General features: G+C 40.0%; 1 protein-coding gene across 1 annotated transcript in view; it reads right to left on the reverse strand.

Moving 5' to 3' along the window:
* Positions 1-18493, reverse strand: part of cracr2b (calcium release activated channel regulator 2B) — a 51834-nt gene that overhangs the window by 549 nt on the left and 32792 nt on the right. The window contains exons 13-19 of the mRNA XM_061222272.1: positions 12257-12336; positions 10438-10612; positions 9914-10046; positions 8345-8426; positions 5942-6056; positions 1114-1221; positions 377-453 (exon numbers count right to left, since the gene is read on the reverse strand). Of these exons, the coding sequence (XP_061078256.1) occupies positions 377-453; positions 1114-1221; positions 5942-6056; positions 8345-8426; positions 9914-10046; positions 10438-10612; positions 12257-12336 (770 nt within the window). The remainder of the gene's footprint in view (positions 1-376; positions 454-1113; positions 1222-5941; positions 6057-8344; positions 8427-9913; positions 10047-10437; positions 10613-12256; positions 12337-18493) is intronic.

The raw sequence follows: 18493 nt of genomic DNA on the forward strand, positions 1-18493 counted from the left end.
TGTTGCATTTTTGTGAGTGTTCATTTTTATTTTTTATGCAATGCTTTTGCATCATTCATTTTTGTTATTAATTGTTTTTATTCATGTTTGTAATATTGTTATTTTTAATTATTTAGTCATGCCAATAAAGCTTCATCTGCATTTATTTTAAAGAGAGAGAGAGATTGTTCCGTGCTTTTATGTTGCATATTTCGACAACATATGTCTCTCAGTTAGGGAAACTCAAAATGATGACTTAAAACAATTGTTTGTGTGATTGCATCATAGGGCGAGTGTTCCTTGGTAAAGCACAGTGAGAAAGGTAGGATGATAAATTACTGCTGTTACACTGTAGCTCACTGACAGTGTGTGGGAGTCAAAATGGAGGCAGACTGACCTTGCCAGGTGTGTCATCGGCTCCTCAACGTTAAACCCAGTCTTAGCACTGCACTCATAGAACACCGCCTGGTACTCCTGCTTATCCATGCACACATGTACACAACACAACACAGCCATGCGACACACAACACACAACATACAACACAACCCAAAACAGCCAAGCAAAACACAACCAAAAACAGCAATGCAATACACAACACAACCCAAAGCAGCCACACAACATAATACAACACAACCCAAAACAACCACGCAACACCCACCATAATACAACACAACCCAAAACAACCACGCAACGCACAACAAAAGACAAAACAAATGAAAACAGCCGCAAAACACAACATAACAAAGCACAAAGAAAAACAACCATTCAACATACAACATAACACAACACAGAACAGCCACACAACATAAAACATAACAACACACACAGCACATTGTGAGACATTGCTTTATGACAGATTTAGAAAAGCTGTTGGACATTTTGCCATTTTGACAGGCATTTAGATGACAGAATAATGCTCATCTCAATCAAGGCTCTTGCAATGCAATACAAATTAAATAACGTACTTCAAAGCCATTAGTACTTTCTGTGTTGACTAACATGCCAGTGTTTTTCTCTCCAGTGGGGGAAACTAATTCCAGGCCTTTATTTTACATTTTAAATGAACAAATAAACATTCTGAAACTGTAACCTCAGCCAAACCCGGTTGTACACAAGGACGCCCGTGACCTCACCTCCGCCAGGCGGCGTCCCTCTCTGGCAGTCACCTCCCGCTCGCTCCCCTCCGAGACCTCGGCCTTGTTACCGACCAGCAGCAACACCGCATCCTCAGAGACACGTCCCTGAGTCAGCACAACAGCGCTCAGTGTCAGCACAACGTGCCTCTCGTGTCTCAAGTTTACACAACAATGGATTTCTCAAGTTGTATTATAATTGGGTAAACATTTATGAATATATACATATATATCAGTGGAGGCTGGTGACTTCCAGAATTGAGGAGGCCATTTTTTTCCGCTTGCTCACTTCACTCGCGATGGAATGTTCCCTGTTCTCTTATCTGTCTTTGTGCTGGCCAAAGGCATACTATTTGGAGTGTAAGCTACAGTCAGAAAGTTCTGGCTGATGAAATTCATTGTGCAGAGCTTAGCCTTGTGCCTTCCTGAAGAAATGACATTGCTGTAAGTCTATGAGCCTGCCTGATAATTAAGCTGAGAAATGACATTTGGATGTAATATAAATGCCAAGTGAACATGTGTAAAAGGCAGGAATTTTAATTATGTAGTTAAAAACAATTTTGTTTAGCTTACATTTTTCATTCTTCTACAGCTTCAACATGTAATCACCAATTTAATCAAATTTAGCATATAAAAAAGATAAGATAACACTTTCTTTATCATATGTAGTTTTATTCAATATATTTAATATAAAATATGTAAAAATATGGTTCCAGTTGGCTTTATCTAACGTTAACGTTATCCACTAGAGGGCAGCACTCTATTCGTATTTAGAGTGAATTTCCTCACAGAGCAACAATTCAGTAATTTGATATGGAAGATTATTAAATTGACTTGTAATAAAACGAAATGGACTACATTAAAAATAAAACTGTTCAATAAATCCCAAATGGTGTCTAACATGACCTATTGAATGTCATTCTCACTCCCTAGTATCTGGAATCTGCATATGTCCAGCCCAAGATCTCAAATTGCGCTAGAATCTCGCCGACTTCCGAGGTAGTTTTAAGCAAAAGTGTTTGGCCAAATGAGCTATAAACTCCAGGGATGATAGCTAGGGGTGTTCTCTAAATTTCCTGAAAAGCACAAGTTGATAGGACACGCGTAGCCACTATGTGTTTGTTTGACTGAAGTGACTAGCGAATTCTCAAAATGGCTTCTGTGTTGAATAGGAAAGGAAAGGATAGTTGATTCCAAATGAACCAGTAGCATGTGATTGGACGAACAAAATGTCAATCTTTCAGCCCTGGACACAATGCATGGTGAGGCCAGGCCTCCGTTGCCCACCCATTTTCAGTGATCTGGCCAATCACATATTGGCATGAAAAAAAATGCATTACATTGACTTCTATGAAAAGCTAATTTCCTAGGGGAGGCCTGGCCTCCCTTAATACAAACTGATAGGGAAATCTGGCCTGTTGCTTTACAATTGCAATATTGGGTTTTAGCCATGGGAAAATTTAGATTTATGAACAAAACTAAAATAATATGAATATCAAAAATAAAAAATATGTTTTTTGTTAAAATAAATAAATAAAATAAATATATTTATTGTTTTTTTTAAATCTCTCTCTTCTCTCAAATTATTGGGGAGGCCAGGCCTCCTCCACCTCTATGGAGGAGCCTCCACTGATATATATACACACACATACAGTACTGTGCAAAAGTCTTAGGCACCTGTATAACATTCTGCACAAATAAGATTCTTTCACAAATAATTCAATGAAAGGTGTTAAATAAACGTACTATACATTTTACATTACATTTTAGTAATTTGGCAGAATAGTTAAAAACTGAATCAAATCAATATTTTTGTGACCACCCTTCGGCGTTAAAACTGTATCACTTCTCTGAAATAGCCAAGGCTGTCCTGCAGTTCTATAAGACAATCAGCAGGGAGGTTGTTCCAAGCATGTTGGAGAACTTGCCACAGTTCTTCTGCTGACTTTGGTTGGGTCCTTGCTTCTGATCTCAGACAGCCTTGATTAAGTTTTTATGTAAAAAGTAGTCAATTGCTTACAGTAATATGTTACTTTTTGATTAAATACAAAAATATCTTTGGAAAATTAAATCTTTTGGAAAATGAATATTCAGAAAAAAAACAAAAACAAAACATATATATAATAAATTCTAGGGGTGCCTAAGACTTCTGCACAGTACCGTATACACATATGTATGTTATATGTTATTTCTGGTTATATTAATGTTAGCTAGATAGCGAGTTTGCTTTCATAAGGTGACGTTATCGATAACGTTAGCTAGCTAGTTTGCATTCATAAGGGCATCATAGTTGTGCTTTTATCTTAACTTGGCTAGCTAGCTAGCTAGCAAAAAATATTACTGGATATGTCAGCGTCCTTACCTTAGCTATCGATCATACCAAGTTAGCTAGCTTGTGCAAATGTATGGTTGATGCTGTAAGGATGATGATGTATGGTTGATGTTGTATGGTTGTTGCTGTATGGTTGATGTTGTATGGTTGTTGCTGTACGGATGATGTTGTATGGTTGCTGCTGTAAGGATGATATTGCATGGTTGATGTTGTATGGTTGTTGCTGTACGGTTGATGCTGTATGGTTGTTGCTGTAAGGATGATGTTGTATGGTTGTTGCTGTATGGTTGATGTTGTATGGTTGTTGCTGTACGGATGATGTTGTATGGTTGTTGCTGTACAGATGATGTTGTATGGTTGTTGCTGTAAGGATGATGTTTGTTTGATTGTTGCTGTAAGGATGATGTTGTATGGTTGTTGCTGTAAGGATCATGTATGGTTGATGTTGTATGGTTGTTGCTGTATGGATGATGTTGTATGGTTGTTGCTGTAAGGATGATGTTGTATGGTTGATGTTGTACGGTTGTTGCTGTACGGTTGTTGCTGCAGCGTGGGTCTGTCCTTCTCTAGATGAGCGTGTAACATGGAGGTAGCTGTGGTGACAAACATCAATGTGCGGAAAGTGAGGGCAAGGCCTGTCAATAGCTAATTAACAGTTCTCATTGCGATGCCCAGTCAGATTGGGTGAACGTTTATAGTGGGAAATTTAGGCTTAGAAAAATAACTTTTCAAATATATTTAAATGACTGAAAAATATATATATATTTTTTAAGTATGCACATTTGTTTTATTATTGCCTAAAGACAACTGACAAGTGTCACATTCAACCATCATGTTACTCCTTGAAAAACTCAAATGTATTTTTCAGGGAATTGCTCCGGCTCTAAGTGGAGTAATAGGGTGATATAGGGTACGTTTTGATGCTGACCCTGAAAAAGGCAAAAATACCTTCTGAAAGAGAGGGAGAAATGGAAGGCAGACCGACAGACTGAACAGAAGAATGGCATTAATGAGCTTAGTGAGAGAAAGTAATGGAAAGAGGCAAAAAAGCTCACCAGAGCTGGTGATTTGCTACTCCGCCCTCAACTCCTGAAAAGCAGCCTGAGCCAGGGCATTCCAGGCTAGAACATGGTCGTTTGTATAAATGATTTATTGGTCATACTTTACAATCAGGTTACATGAATTTGCATGAACTAATGTAGTTCTTAACATGAATTAATCGATGTACAAATACATTAATTAAGCATGACCTTCATTAGTTAATGTATTTGTTAACTACTAATTAATGTATTAGTTAAATTAATATTTAAACATTAGCAAACCATAGTATATACTTAATACTTAAACTTAATAATTAATTAACCATTAACAAATACATGTTTTTTTCATTCCAATATGAATTGGGATTAACTAATGTAGTTGTTTACGTGAATTAATTGACTACATCAGCCGTGTAAAAGTACATCAAGAAGGCTGTAGAGATTGTAAAATGTTGCCGATTTATTAATATTTTGAGATGTATTTGAAGTAGATTTTCCTTACTCTTTATTTCCCCAATTAACGATATGAAGAGATATGTGAGAGAATATCACAATTAACTCCCACTAAGCTGGAACTCTTACTACTAGTGTTCGGTATACATTTTAATAGTTACAGTTATAAAATTGTAACAATTGAAGCAAGTTTTGAATTTTGGATATAGTATTTTAAGAACTACTCATTTTTTTCTTAATCAGTTCAGTTTTGTTTAAGCAAGTGGGATTTTCCCAAGTCTAAATAGTAAATAATTGTGAAGTCTATCTTTAGATGTTCACTACACCCAGACCTTACAGTATTTGACATTCATTTTTGGAAATGTTCTGAAACCTTACGCCATAGAGCTCATTCTCAGCTGAAGCACACAGAGCGCTCTAGAGCTAACGCTCATTCTCAGCTGAAGCAGACAGAGCGCTGTAGAGCTAACGCTCATTCTCAGCTGAAGCAGACAGAGCGCTCTAGAGCTAACGCTCATTCTCAGCTGAAGCAGACACAGAGCGCTGTAGAGCTAACGCTCATTCTCAGCTGAAGCACACAGAGCGCTGTAGAGCTAACGCTCATTCTCAGCTGAAGCACACACACAGAGCGCTGTAGAGCTAACGCTCATTCTCAGCTGAAGCACACAGAGCGCTGTAGAGCTAACGCTCATTCTCAGCTGAAGCACACACACAGAGCGCTGTAGAGCTAACGCTCATTCTCAGCTGAAGCACACAGAGCGCTGTAGAGCTAACGCTCATTCTCAGCTGAAGCACACACACAGAGCGCTGTAGAGCTAACGCTCATTCTCAGCTGAAGCACACAGAGCGCTGTAGAGCTAACGCTCATTCTCAGCTGAAGCACACAGAGCAGAGCGCTGTAGAGCTAACGCTCATTCTCAGCTAAAGCACACACAGCGCTGTAGAGCTAACACTCATTCTCAGCTGAAGCACACAGAGTGCTGTAGAGTTCACTCTCACTCACCTGCAGTGAGTCCAGCCACTCACGCACTGCCGTGAAGGAGAAGTATGTTGTGATATCATACATGGCCAGGATTCCATCCACCTTGCGGAAGTACTGCTGGGTAACACTGTGGAACCTGACGAGGAGGGAGGGGGGGTGAGGGGGAAGAAGCCATGACACAGGAACCCCAGGATCTAGCCAGCTTGGGCCTTCTAGGGTGCTTATGTACTGTTTCAGACAATTTCCTGACTTTCCTGACTACCTGGATTAAAACGAAAGGAGGAAAATTTTGGTTGGAATTATTAACTCTTTCTCCTACATCTTGCGCTATAAATACATCGCATTGTGAAATGTCCGACCTTTGTGAAGGACAACATTTCTGTAGTTGCTGCTATGGTAAGCAGTAGGGGTGAGCTGAGTATTTGTTTCAGAGTACTTTTTTCTGAATACAAATGCTGTACGAGTAATTGGATTCAGTATCCATGATCGGAGAATTAGCCTGCTTTATTTTTTATATTGGCTGCCGTCGTTGTACATCATTGATGAATGCTTAACAAAGTTAACACTGTTTCCTGATAGGCCAGTTCCTCCCTGGTTCCTCCCCCTTAGATTAGTAAAAATTACTGCCTGCAGCTATTTTTCTCACTTCTCTCTGATGCATGTCAGGAGAGTGTTGTGTGAACTTGTGCCAATCGTAGATTAAGGATATAACAACTTAACTAGTATCTTGTCATATTGTGATCAGGGGTGCGTTCAAGTTCGCAAACCTTAGCGTACATATTCACTTTTTTCTGTTTGCCACCAAAGTTAGCAAACAATTTGCAAAGGTAGTGCGACACGAACAGAAATGGCTGCAGAATCAAATCCAAATCAGCAAGCTGGCATTTTTAGATATGATTTGCATCCATTTGCATTCAAAATGCGTTGGTGTTGAACTAAATTGAATGTTCATTTAGAATAGTTCCACAGTGACTGTTTGCTGCAGTCATAGTTTGCCTTGAATGCACCTCTGGTAGGAGCTATAGTCACTGGGTGTTCCTGACCAAACCTTATCAGGTGCATCTTCTGGGTTGCTAATGATACGTGTATTATTTAGACATGGCCCAAATATTTCAAAGCATGAACGGCAGCACTTTGTATGGAGTGAGCTTTCTACCTGGGTCAGACTTACTTTGCTTTCGGACGCATTCTACGTTCAGGGTTGGAAATCAATCGTACTCGTAAGCACAGCGTTTTAATGATCATGTCAATTAATGCATTTTTAGCTTCTAAGATGGTGAAGTAGCTGAATTGAAATAAGCCTGTGTATTGTAACCTTAGTGGTTGGTAGCCTAGTCGGCTAGCTTAGGCTGACTGTACTGTAGTGTGGGTGATGGATAGACGTCACCCGATAGCAAGGTATGGCGCAGTTTTGTTCCAACCTTACTTATATTGAAACATACCGATAATCCATGTGAGCCCAGTGTATTGAATGAGGTGTATTACCTCTGTCACAGATTGGTGTGAGAGTTAGCGGTCGGAGGATCTTGACAGGAGTGTGGTCGCGGGTCACACAAGTGTTTGTGATTTACGGTATGTTGTTTGACTGATTTTTGTCTGCATTATTTTATGTCACAAACTATGATGGATGTGTTGCTTAAGAGTAAAGTGCTTTAGGAAAACGTGGGTGTGTGTTACTTAAACAGGCAAGTGTGACGGCAACGCGGATAATGTAATGTAATGGATAGTTGTTCTGATACGAACGGGCAGGTGGCTCAGCCAAAAGTGTTCCTTGTAAATTTGTTCACGCATGTACACACCTTTTTTTTTTATATAGACGGTTTCAGTTTTTAATTGATGTTATGATTAACCAGATAAAGATTTAATAGAGATTTACCTGCATAACAGAGTGCAAAACTGAAGTTGTTGTGCTTCACTGCAAATCGCAATGTAGTACAGGGGACTGTTTAAACGACACCACTTACGGGTTATGTCAGGCACACTTCTGAGTATGAGTAACGGATTACGGGTAAGAATAATTAAATGGTTTAACAGATATGGAAGCGGATACGAGTAACGCAGTACTCGCTCAGCCCAGTAAGCAGTTATTCTATTAGTGTTTTGTCATTTTGCTGTTAACATTAGCCAACTGTAACTTATAATCACATACCAGGGAAAAAAGAAACCTAGATATTTGTATCTGAGTGCCAGAATTTAAGATCCCTGCTAAAACATCCTACACTATGAATAGGATGGGCCAGAGTATTTGCTAGTTTATGGTGTGTTTCATCATGTAAGTTGGAAATGTAAGTCATCAGTTAAAGTTAAAGCTAAAGTTTGTGTTGTTGATGCACAACTACCATTGCAGAACAAAGTGGCACTGCTGTATGAAGTAAATATGTGTAATATGTGTGAGCACAGGGTACATTAAGGGGTGGAGCTAACCTCTCTTGTCCTGCAGTGTCCCACAGCTGCAGGGCGATAGGGGTGGAGTCCAGCATCACGGTGCGCACCTGGAAATCTATACCTGCAATCAGGAAAAGCCATTAACCCTGGAAATATAAACCTGCAACACACATACAGTCAGGTCCATAAATATTGGGACATCGACACAATTCTCATCTTTTTGGCTCTATACACCACCACAGTGGATTTGAAATGAAACGAACAAGATGTGCTTTAACTGCAGACTGCAGACTTTCAGCTTTACATCCAAATCAGGTGAACGGTGTAGGAATTACAACTGTTTGTATATGTGCCTCCCACTTTTTAAGGGACCAAAAGTAATGGGACAAACTAACAATCATAAATCAAACTTTCACTTTTTAATACTTTTCACTTGCTGAAGACAAAACTGAAGGGAAAATGCCCCAAGAACAAGCAGGAACTGAAGATGGTTGCAGTAGAGGCCTGGCAGAGCATCACCGGGGATGAAACCCAACGTCTGGTGATGCGTTCCAGACTTGTAATTGACTGCAAAGGATTTGCAACCAAGTATTAAAAAGTGAAAGTTTGATTTATGATTGTTAGTTTGTCCCATTACTTTAGGTCCCTTAAAAAGTGGGAGGCACATATACAAACTGTTGTAATTCCTACACCGTTCACCTGATTTGGATGTAAATACCCTCAAATTAAAACTGAAAGTCTGCAGTTAAAGCATATCTTGTTTGTTTCATATCCATTGTGGTGGTGTATAGAGCCAAAAAGAGGAGAATTGTGTCGATGTCCCAATATTTATGGACCTGACTGTAAATCAGGAACGCAGTCGGTTGCTTAATCATTTCTTTCTGACTCACCCACAGTAGTGTTCAGGTGTGTGGGGACTCACCCACAGTAGTGTTCAGGTGTGTGGGGACTCACCCACAGTAGTGTTCAGGTGTGTGGAGAGAGACCCACAGTAGTGTTCAGGTGTGTGGAGAGAGACCCACAGTAGTGTTCAGGTGTGTGGAGGGAGACCCACACTAGTGTTCAGGTGTGTGGGGAGAGAGACCCACAGTAGTGTTCAGGTGTGTGGGGACTCACCCACAGTAGAGTTCAGGTGTGTGGAGGGAGACCCACAATAGTGTTCAGGTGTGTGGAGAGAGACCCACAGTAGAGTTCAGGTGTGTGGAGAGAGACCCACAATAGTGTTCAGGTGTGTGGAGAGAGACCCACAATAGTGTTCAGGTGTGTGGGGACTCACCCACAGTAGTGTTCAGGTGTGTGGAGGGAGACCCACAATAGTGTTCAGGTGTGTGGAGAGAGACCCACAGTAGTGTTCAGGTGTGTGGAGGGAGACCCACAATAGTGTTCAGGTGTGTGGAGAGAGACCCACAGTAGTGTTCAGGTGTGTGGAGGGAGACCCACACTAGTGTTCAGGTGTGTGGAGAGAGACCCACAGTAGTGTTCAGGTGTGTGGGGACTCACCCACAGTAGAGTTCAGGTGTGTGGGGAGAGACTCACACACAGTAGTGTTCAGGTGTGTGGGGAGAGACTCACACACAGTAGTGTTCAGGTGAATGGGGAGAGACTCACCCACAGTAGCATTCAGGTGAGTGGGAAAGTGCCCCCTGCAGTACCGGTGGATGAAGGAGGTCTTGCCCACCCCAGAGTTCCCCAGGAACACAACCTTAAAGATGCGTTGGGGACAGCTCAGCATGGCACGGGACTGTGGGAGAGACAGGACAGGAGAGATGCACTCATGCTCTTTCTCTAATATTAATACACAGGGCTTTAGAATAGATTTCAAATGCCCTTGTTTGTGTTTACTTTTTACTTTTACTTTTGCAATTGATGCTATAGTAAAGCATCCTTGAACATGTGCCAGCATGTCTCTTCTTGTGAAGACTACAGCCAGGTTGGATCATAAAAGGTTTTATCATCCAGTCCCTCTTTCAGTGTATAGAGGACTTGGGCAGTCAGAACACTGATAATAATGATTGTTGAATTTGATATTTTCTTCATCATTACAGTGTCATTATGCAGCTTTTGGCTATGGCCATATCTGACTGATGCTTCAAAATCCTTCACAGGCATTTTAATAGGGCTGCAAAACTTACATCAGTGCCCACAGGCTGGCCAAAAGATGACCTTCGCACAGCGTTTTCCTGTCCCTGGCACGCCTCTTCCTGCTGTCCATCAGTTTCATCCCCGCCCTCATTGGCTGCGTGCTTCTTCCTGTCAGGCTCCGACACCACTTCCTCTAAGGCATGATCGCCCTGTCCACTGAGCTGTCTGCATAAACCAGGGAGCAGGACACTATTGCATTTCACTCTGTGGCCACTGTGTTCCGCACGGAAAGTGTCAGAATGAAAAACAACCCTTGCATTTATTAAACACCAGAGTGTTTGCATTTATCGAAAGAGCACTGCGTATCACCAACTCCAGTTCTGAGGCCAGTGCCTTGGTCAAGGGCAACGGCAGGAGTGTATCTGACATACATGTCTTTCAGTGTGTGGGGTGGCCTGTAGCGTAGTGGTTAAGGTAAATGACTGGGAAACACAAGGTCGGTGGTTTGAATCCAGGTGTAGCCACAATAAGATCTGCACAGCCGTTGGGCCCTTGAGCAAGGCCCTTAACCCTGCATTGCTCCAGGGGAGGATTGTCTCCTGCTTAGTCTAATCAACTGTATGTCCTTCTGGATAAGAGCGTCTGCCAAATGCCAATAATGTAATGTAATGTGTGTGAGGAAAAACCTGAATCCATTTTTAAATGTCCCTTTTCTTTAACCACTACATTACATGTTATTTAGCTGACACTTATCCAAACCAACTCATAGACTAAGCAGGAGACAATCCCCCCTGGAGCAATGGGGGGTCAGCTGTGCGGATCTTATTATGGCTACACTGGGTATCAACACAGTCATATACCTAAACCACTAGGCTGCAGGCTGCCCCAGGAATCAGATAGGATCATTCTGATACAGATACCACAAGATCAGGATTACAGAATATAGATTTGTAGTCTTTGGATATGTCTTTATCTGTCACAACAATGCAACATTTCATTCAGACAAATATATTTCCAAACATGTGTAATGAAAATGTGTAATTCAGTTGGCTTATTAGTCCTGTTCATCTGCAGTAGTACACAATACATGGGTCAATGTCAGTCTTATTAGTTTGCATAATTAGAAAAATCAGAAACAAACATACAAAAAAGATAACAAAACATTTTTTCCAAACACAACTGTTTTGAGAGCATAATGTCTTTACTGATCAATCGATCCTAATTAAAAAAATGGTTCACTACAGTGTGTCCTTGACTGTCCATCTGGATTCTGGCATAGCATTTTCTGATGAAGACCTATGATATTCTTGTTTTTGCATCTACCCACTAGCCAATTATTGTATAATTGACAATAGAATATATTTTCAAATAACATGCCAAAGCATTTACAACTTTAAGGCTTTCTTTAGACCACTTTTAGAGCTGTCTGTTCTTCTTGAAAATATTCTATTGTCCATTAAGAATGGATGCTGTTTTGTAAGGGTTTGTGTTAATTCACGTGCAATCACTGGATAAAACAATTGATTAATGATGTGTTATGTGTCCCACATGAATCCATTTTGAATCTATTCTTTCAGTGGGATCAAGATTATCCTGATTTTTGTAATAAGAACTATCCTAATCTCCACCTTAAGTGGATTTGATCTAGATTCAAACTGGATTGCAAAATCCTTATACCCAATTTTTAGGATCAGGATCACAGCATCTAGTTTTGAAATACCCAATTTTGATATTTAATCATATCTGATTACTAAAATCCTATTCCAGATATCCAGGGAATGTCCCAGTGACACAAAACATACTCCTCTCTGTCAGAATCTTGCACTTCATACTTTCATACGAATAACATGATGTGCATGAAAAACAAACCTCTTCATTGCCTTGTCTTCCATTAAGTAGTTTCCTATTATTGACCCTTGCTTCTGCAAGGGCTTCCGAATTTTAGGAGCCTAATAGAAAAACAGAGAGATGGATGTGTGTCAGTTATGCTAGACATTGTACAAGTGCACACTTACAGACACACTGTTCTACATAGATATCATGACTGTGTGTGTCCAGCACTTGTAGTTTTTACAAAGTGTCTTGAAACTGAAATCTGAAAACATAACAAGCTAACTGTCAATCAATTCTGGGTTAGTCTAACATAATCTGGGTACATGTTTATCAATAGATCATTACATAGGAATGTTAGAGTGGTTAAAAACCTTCACCTGTGTTGGTTTTCGATAAGCCTGTGGTATTTTTTCATCTGTTGATTCCAGAAGATTCCTGAGGTCTCCCACAGGCTTAAAGTAAAGCTAATACACCTCTGTTAAAAGGTAGCAAGCATCAGTCGGTGGAAAGTTGTCCATATTTGGTCAAACTAATTAAGCACTAACCTGTTTCTAATGCCAGCATATCATCAATCTTTTACTTGTAAAAAAATTAAAAATTAAAAATTAATCACAGAAAGTCTTTGACACATGGTACACAAAACACCTTAAATCGTTTATGACTAGATACACTCACTGAGCACTTTATTAGGAACACCTGCACACCTACTTATTCAAGTGATTATCTAATCAGCCAAACGCGTGGCAGCAGAAGCATCATGCAGATACGGGTCAGGGGCTTCAGTTAATGTTCACATCAACCATCAGAATGGGGAAAATGTGATCTAAGACTTTGACTGTGGAATGATTGTTGATGCCAAACAGGGTGGTTTGATTATCTCAGAAACTGCTGATCTCTTTGGATTTTCACACACAACAGTCTAGAGTTCGCAGAGAATGGTGCAAAAAACAAAAAACATTCAGAGAGCAGTAGTTTTGCGGGCAGAAACGCGTTGTTAATGAGAGAGGTCAGAGGACAAGGGCCAGACTTGTTTGTAGCTGACAGGAAGGTGACAGTAACTCAAATAACCACAGACTACAACAGTGGTATGCAGAAGAGCATCTCTCACATCAAACCTCTAAGTGGATAGGCTACAGCCTTAATAAGTCTAAAAAATAAGTCTAATAAATACCTAATATAGTGCTCACTGAGTGTATATGACGAATTGTTTTATGATTGTTTGGTACTTCCAGAAAATAATCTTAGAAGTTTGTAAGTTTCTAAACCCACTAAACTTTAGGATCCAACTGAGAGCTGGTTATTCCTGGCTCTTGTTTTTTCTCTGAATAGCTTGAGTATATGGATTAGGTCACCTGACAAGACCTACTTATTTTAGATCATCCATGCAAAACCAAATTCTGCATTCCTGCAGGTTTGATTTGTTATTTTATTTGTCTTTGGATTCATTATCAACTATGAATGTGCATGTGCAGGCAGATGCAATGAGGAGACACAGAGCATCAGGAATGTTCAATCAAGTTCTTTTATTTGTCTACAGATTGAAGCTCCACAACTTTTTGATCACTAGCCTACAATCACATCAGGCTACAAATGCAGATTTTGAGACAAAAATACATTTGATCTCCTCAAAGATTATCATTGCTGTGGACTAAGTACCAAACACTAGTAAATCACCCACTAACAAAATAATGTGTACACACTAGCAAAACAAATAATATTCACATACAAATAAAAATAGCATGCAATGTACATGCACACACATGTCCAAAATGATACACTCATTGTCACATTCATGGTTTTACAGACCAGTAAGAATGAATGGGAAATTGTTCATACTGTTGTTCAAATGTTAAAGATAAAAGCATTTGATCATTCATAAACATATTCCAGATATTCTGGAATGAGAAAGAAAGGTCAGATCTGGATTTTCTGAGAGTGTTTATTAATGTGATTGTGTTTCTGTTTCAGCCAAAGAGCGCAGAGGCCATTGAGTGTGTTTGTGTATTAAGCCTGTATGAAGCTCTTTACCTTGCAACAAAAACACTAACAATTTGTGTAATTTTTTTATGTAAGCATTGCTTTTCTACAATTTGGGGGGAATAAAGTATATAATATGCAGATGCGGGAGGGCATACTTGGGGGATAAGGCACTTTGACACGTGAACCATAGCAGCAGTCACATGACAACCTGTGCATGCAATGACTTAAACTCACACAAGAGGGCAATCTAGCTCACCCAAAACACAGGAGCATTTCTATTACCTACTCTTATTTTAAACAAGGTAAGATGAGGGCAGTGTTACCCAACTCCATGTCCTGCAGGCTGCAGTATCTGCAGGCATTTGTGCTACACCACCTGGTTTCACTCATGAGCTTATTATGTGAACCAAATAATTATTGAAATCAGGCAGGGTAGCGCATGGTCGGAGTAAATACCTACAGACACTGCAGCCCGCCAGGTGTGCAGTTGAGTAGCGCTGGCCTAGGGCGTCAGAAATAATTGACTTCAGGCAGAATTAAGGCCTGAAAAATACTAACTGCAACTGGCTTTGATTATACAGATGATACAAGTGTTCATAATAATGATATTCAAACATATTAACATTCAGTGAACATTCATTCAGTAGCATATGTACAGGTGCATTGTGGGTTATTCCAGATATTGCAAATTAGTGTCATTGACTAGTATTATACAGCAGTTAGTTCTGACCTCGCATTGTGATTGGCTGAGAGACATTCAAAGGAGTGACATTATCTCACAATAACCAAAACCAAACCGCTATGTTTACGTTCAGTTGATTCACTGTATCTCAGATACCATTAACTCGCAGGCCTTCGGCCCATGCCTGCGAACGCAGCACCACAGTGACAATATCCCACGGTAAGGCACTCCTCCTTGTGTACTATTACATAATTAACCACACCTAGTTTTTGATGGACTAAATCACTACAAAAAACAATCAATAGTCACACTTTAAGGACACATGCAGATAAGAACCAGGTAAAACAAGACCAATATTGATCATTATGATGCACTATTGACCTTTCACATATAAATTCCGCCATCTGTCTAAATTCAAGTTTTCATGTTTTGCTTTCATTTGTCAGACATCTTGAACGGTACACCATTGACCTGAAGGAGAGATTCATAAGCTGGTTTTGCCAAGACAGAAACTGGCAGCTTGTGTTTAAATGCAAATCCACAGAGAAAAATATTCAGTGAACTCCATGTTACTAAAAAGCTGCACCTTACTTAGTGGACTATGACTGAATCGAGGCATATTGACTTGTAATTTGGATGAGCCCAACTCCAGTGTGGGTGTTTGCTGGTTTTTGCCCCAACCAGATGTTCTGCCTTATTTTTATTTTCCTGGTTCATTCTTATTGGAACAGAGTGAAACATTACAGCGAAAGATACATGTGCAGCCTGCAGCTGTAGCAGTGACTTCATAAAAAATGTCAGAATCTTGCACAGCACCCTGAAGAGGACACCACTGTGTTCTCTTTTTATGATTACCCAATTCATCTCCAACATGTTTCCCACCACTGGCAAAATAACTGCACAAAAAAAAGCTGTCAAATTCAACAAGGGTTTATAAGAAAAGACTATACTTTTCACATTGAAATTTCACTTTTGTCCAGTTCTTCTGTCCACTGTCTCCTGAAGAAACCTGATTGAAATCACCTCAGCAGAGAATCACCTCCCAGGGCTCATCGTCAAGCCAACAGCCCGTCTAATCCGCTATGTCAGGAATAATCCACGAGGTGGTCATTACATGGTTTTAACGCACGATGCGGAGGCGTGGAACCACCCGACGCGAAACAGAGGATTATTCCAATTATACAATACCAAGATACTGCCAATTCACCCTCTAAATAAAACTTTTTTTGCTGGCTCTAACTACGTCAAGCCGTTAAGGTGGCTGTTTCAGCATGTTGCCGTGGTTACATATGTTAGTTACGTTCTGCTAAAGAGAGGCTCAACAGATGGTTAAGTCTGGTTATGATTATTTATATATATAAATCCAACGTTTAAAACTGCTTAAATTGGTTTCTTATTTGCAACTTCTTATTCGTAATTCTCGATCCACGTTAAATTATTTACTCAGCTGTCGGAACTGCCTGTTCGCAATTTCACAGCAACGTTTTCAAACACCAAAATTGTATTGGGCCACACATCATACAAACGTCACACAATTTAGCCAACATTTACAGCTAATTGAGTTGTCCATTTACGAACAAACGTTTCAGAACGTCACAAAGTAGCAAGTAAGGTTAGCAATCGACCAAAACATTGGAGAGCTTAACTTCGATGCAATGTTACTGTATTTCACAAATATAACACTCGCAGTTATATCAGGTGCCATTTCACAAGTGCAAATAGCTTTATTGGCATGACAATAAAATAAAAAACCTGTTTAACTCGTATCACACTGCTGGCTTTTGGTCTCTCCATGGCAGCACATTAGTTTAAAATCGTGATTAGGCTTGATTGGGACTACCTGCCAAACATTGAACGATTACACTAAAATAATTACCACCTAGCATCCAATCAGAATCAAGTATTCACCAAGACCGTGGTATAAGCAGCTAGACTGACTTGTTAGAGCACCAATTACTGCTGAGATATCCAAAATCGATGAACCCCCAGGAGATGAACTGGGAGCAGTAGTCTAGCTTCTACTGGAATTCTCAGCTTAGTATGTTTTCACTTAACTCAAAATGGCCTGCGCTAGGAATTTAGTCACAGCTGCCAAACAAACAGCCATAGAAAATTGTTAGCAAGCCAAATGTAACAATATGATACTTGCAATACAGGGATGTTTGAGCCACTGCCAACTGAAGCATTGTCAGCTTGTAGTTCATGATTGACTGTAGCAGTTGGCCCTCAGATGACATCTCAGGAAAGCGACCGTCAGTTCAGAGACAACACATGGAAAATGGCTGTCGGTTGAAGGAAAACATCCCTCGATCTGATGACTGTTGTAGTCACCATCAGCTGGTTAAATTTTCAACAGTTAGCATGCTACAGCTAACAAAGTACATCTGAGATCAAAGGACGTTTTCCATAGACCAAGGGACTTTTCCCAAAAATCAAAGGATGTTTTCCTTCAACTGAGGGCCAAATTTCCACAGAACAAGGGACTTTTTGCATAGAACGAGGGATGTTTTCCTTCAACCGTACAGTAGAGTAGCTAATTGTAGTTTGCTTTAACCTTGTGTTGCCAACCGTCCGGTAAAATATGGAATCCTGGTCCGAGCTGTCCATGCCTTGTTACCCAAGCTACATAAATACAAAATATCTAGGTGAAAATACAAAAATTAGGTTGCTATCCTGTAGTCTGCAATTAAATACTTGCAAATGTAAAACTATGCGTTTCCTAAATCATAAACCCATTAACCATAAATGTGCAAAGTCTGATGGTGATCAATGTATGTAGAACTACCAATGATCTGTGAAGCAAAATGCAGTTTAGCCTACCTACCCTGGTGTCCCTTGGGGTCTCAAATCTATATAAATGGCTGAAGTAAATTGTGCACAACTGTAAATCACAATGCATCACTAAATCACTAAAGTCAACATTTCATAAAGTAAGCTGTTCGGTGAACATTTTCTGTTAGCTTTCCAAAACAGTGCATGAGAAGACTGAACTGTATAATAACGCATTATAATACGCGTTATATTGATAGATTGTGGGAAATATAAGCAGTGTTGTGGCTTGAGGGTGTTTTTTGCTACAATTCCTTAGGTAGGCTAACGAGTCCGAAATTACCTATTGTACCTTTAAGTAACACTGGTACAGTACAGTAAGTTAGGTAACAGTAATACAGTAAGGCTTGAAATAAATATATTTTATACGAGAATGATATTAGAATTATGATTTTTGTTGTTAAGCCATTGTATAAGCAGGATAATGACCTTGGGGCCATGTGTTATGCAGTTTGCCCTCAGTGAGTTTATTACCTCTGTGTAGGGCATTCAAACTGCAGCCCAGCCCCTTGGTCATTATCCCTTAAAGGAGCACTGTCACACTTTTTTCAGTTGAGCTTATTTGCATTAAATGGCTAAATTATGTGTGTAGGCCATAAAATCACCGTCAGTTTAGCCGTTTCCTAAATATGGGGCAAAACTTCTTAAAACAAACACATCCTGTGACGTCACTGGACGTGTTTGGCTTGAATCTCCGGCCTGCCTTACCCAGAAGGTAACGGGCGCTCAAACTCCACCCTTGAACACAGAGACTGGTTCATGTGGAGCCACCTATCCAGGTG

Source organism: Conger conger, chromosome 15 (assembly GCF_963514075.1).
Source record: "Conger conger chromosome 15, fConCon1.1, whole genome shotgun sequence".
In the NCBI taxonomy this organism is placed as follows: Eukaryota; Metazoa; Chordata; class Actinopteri; order Anguilliformes; family Congridae; genus Conger; species Conger conger.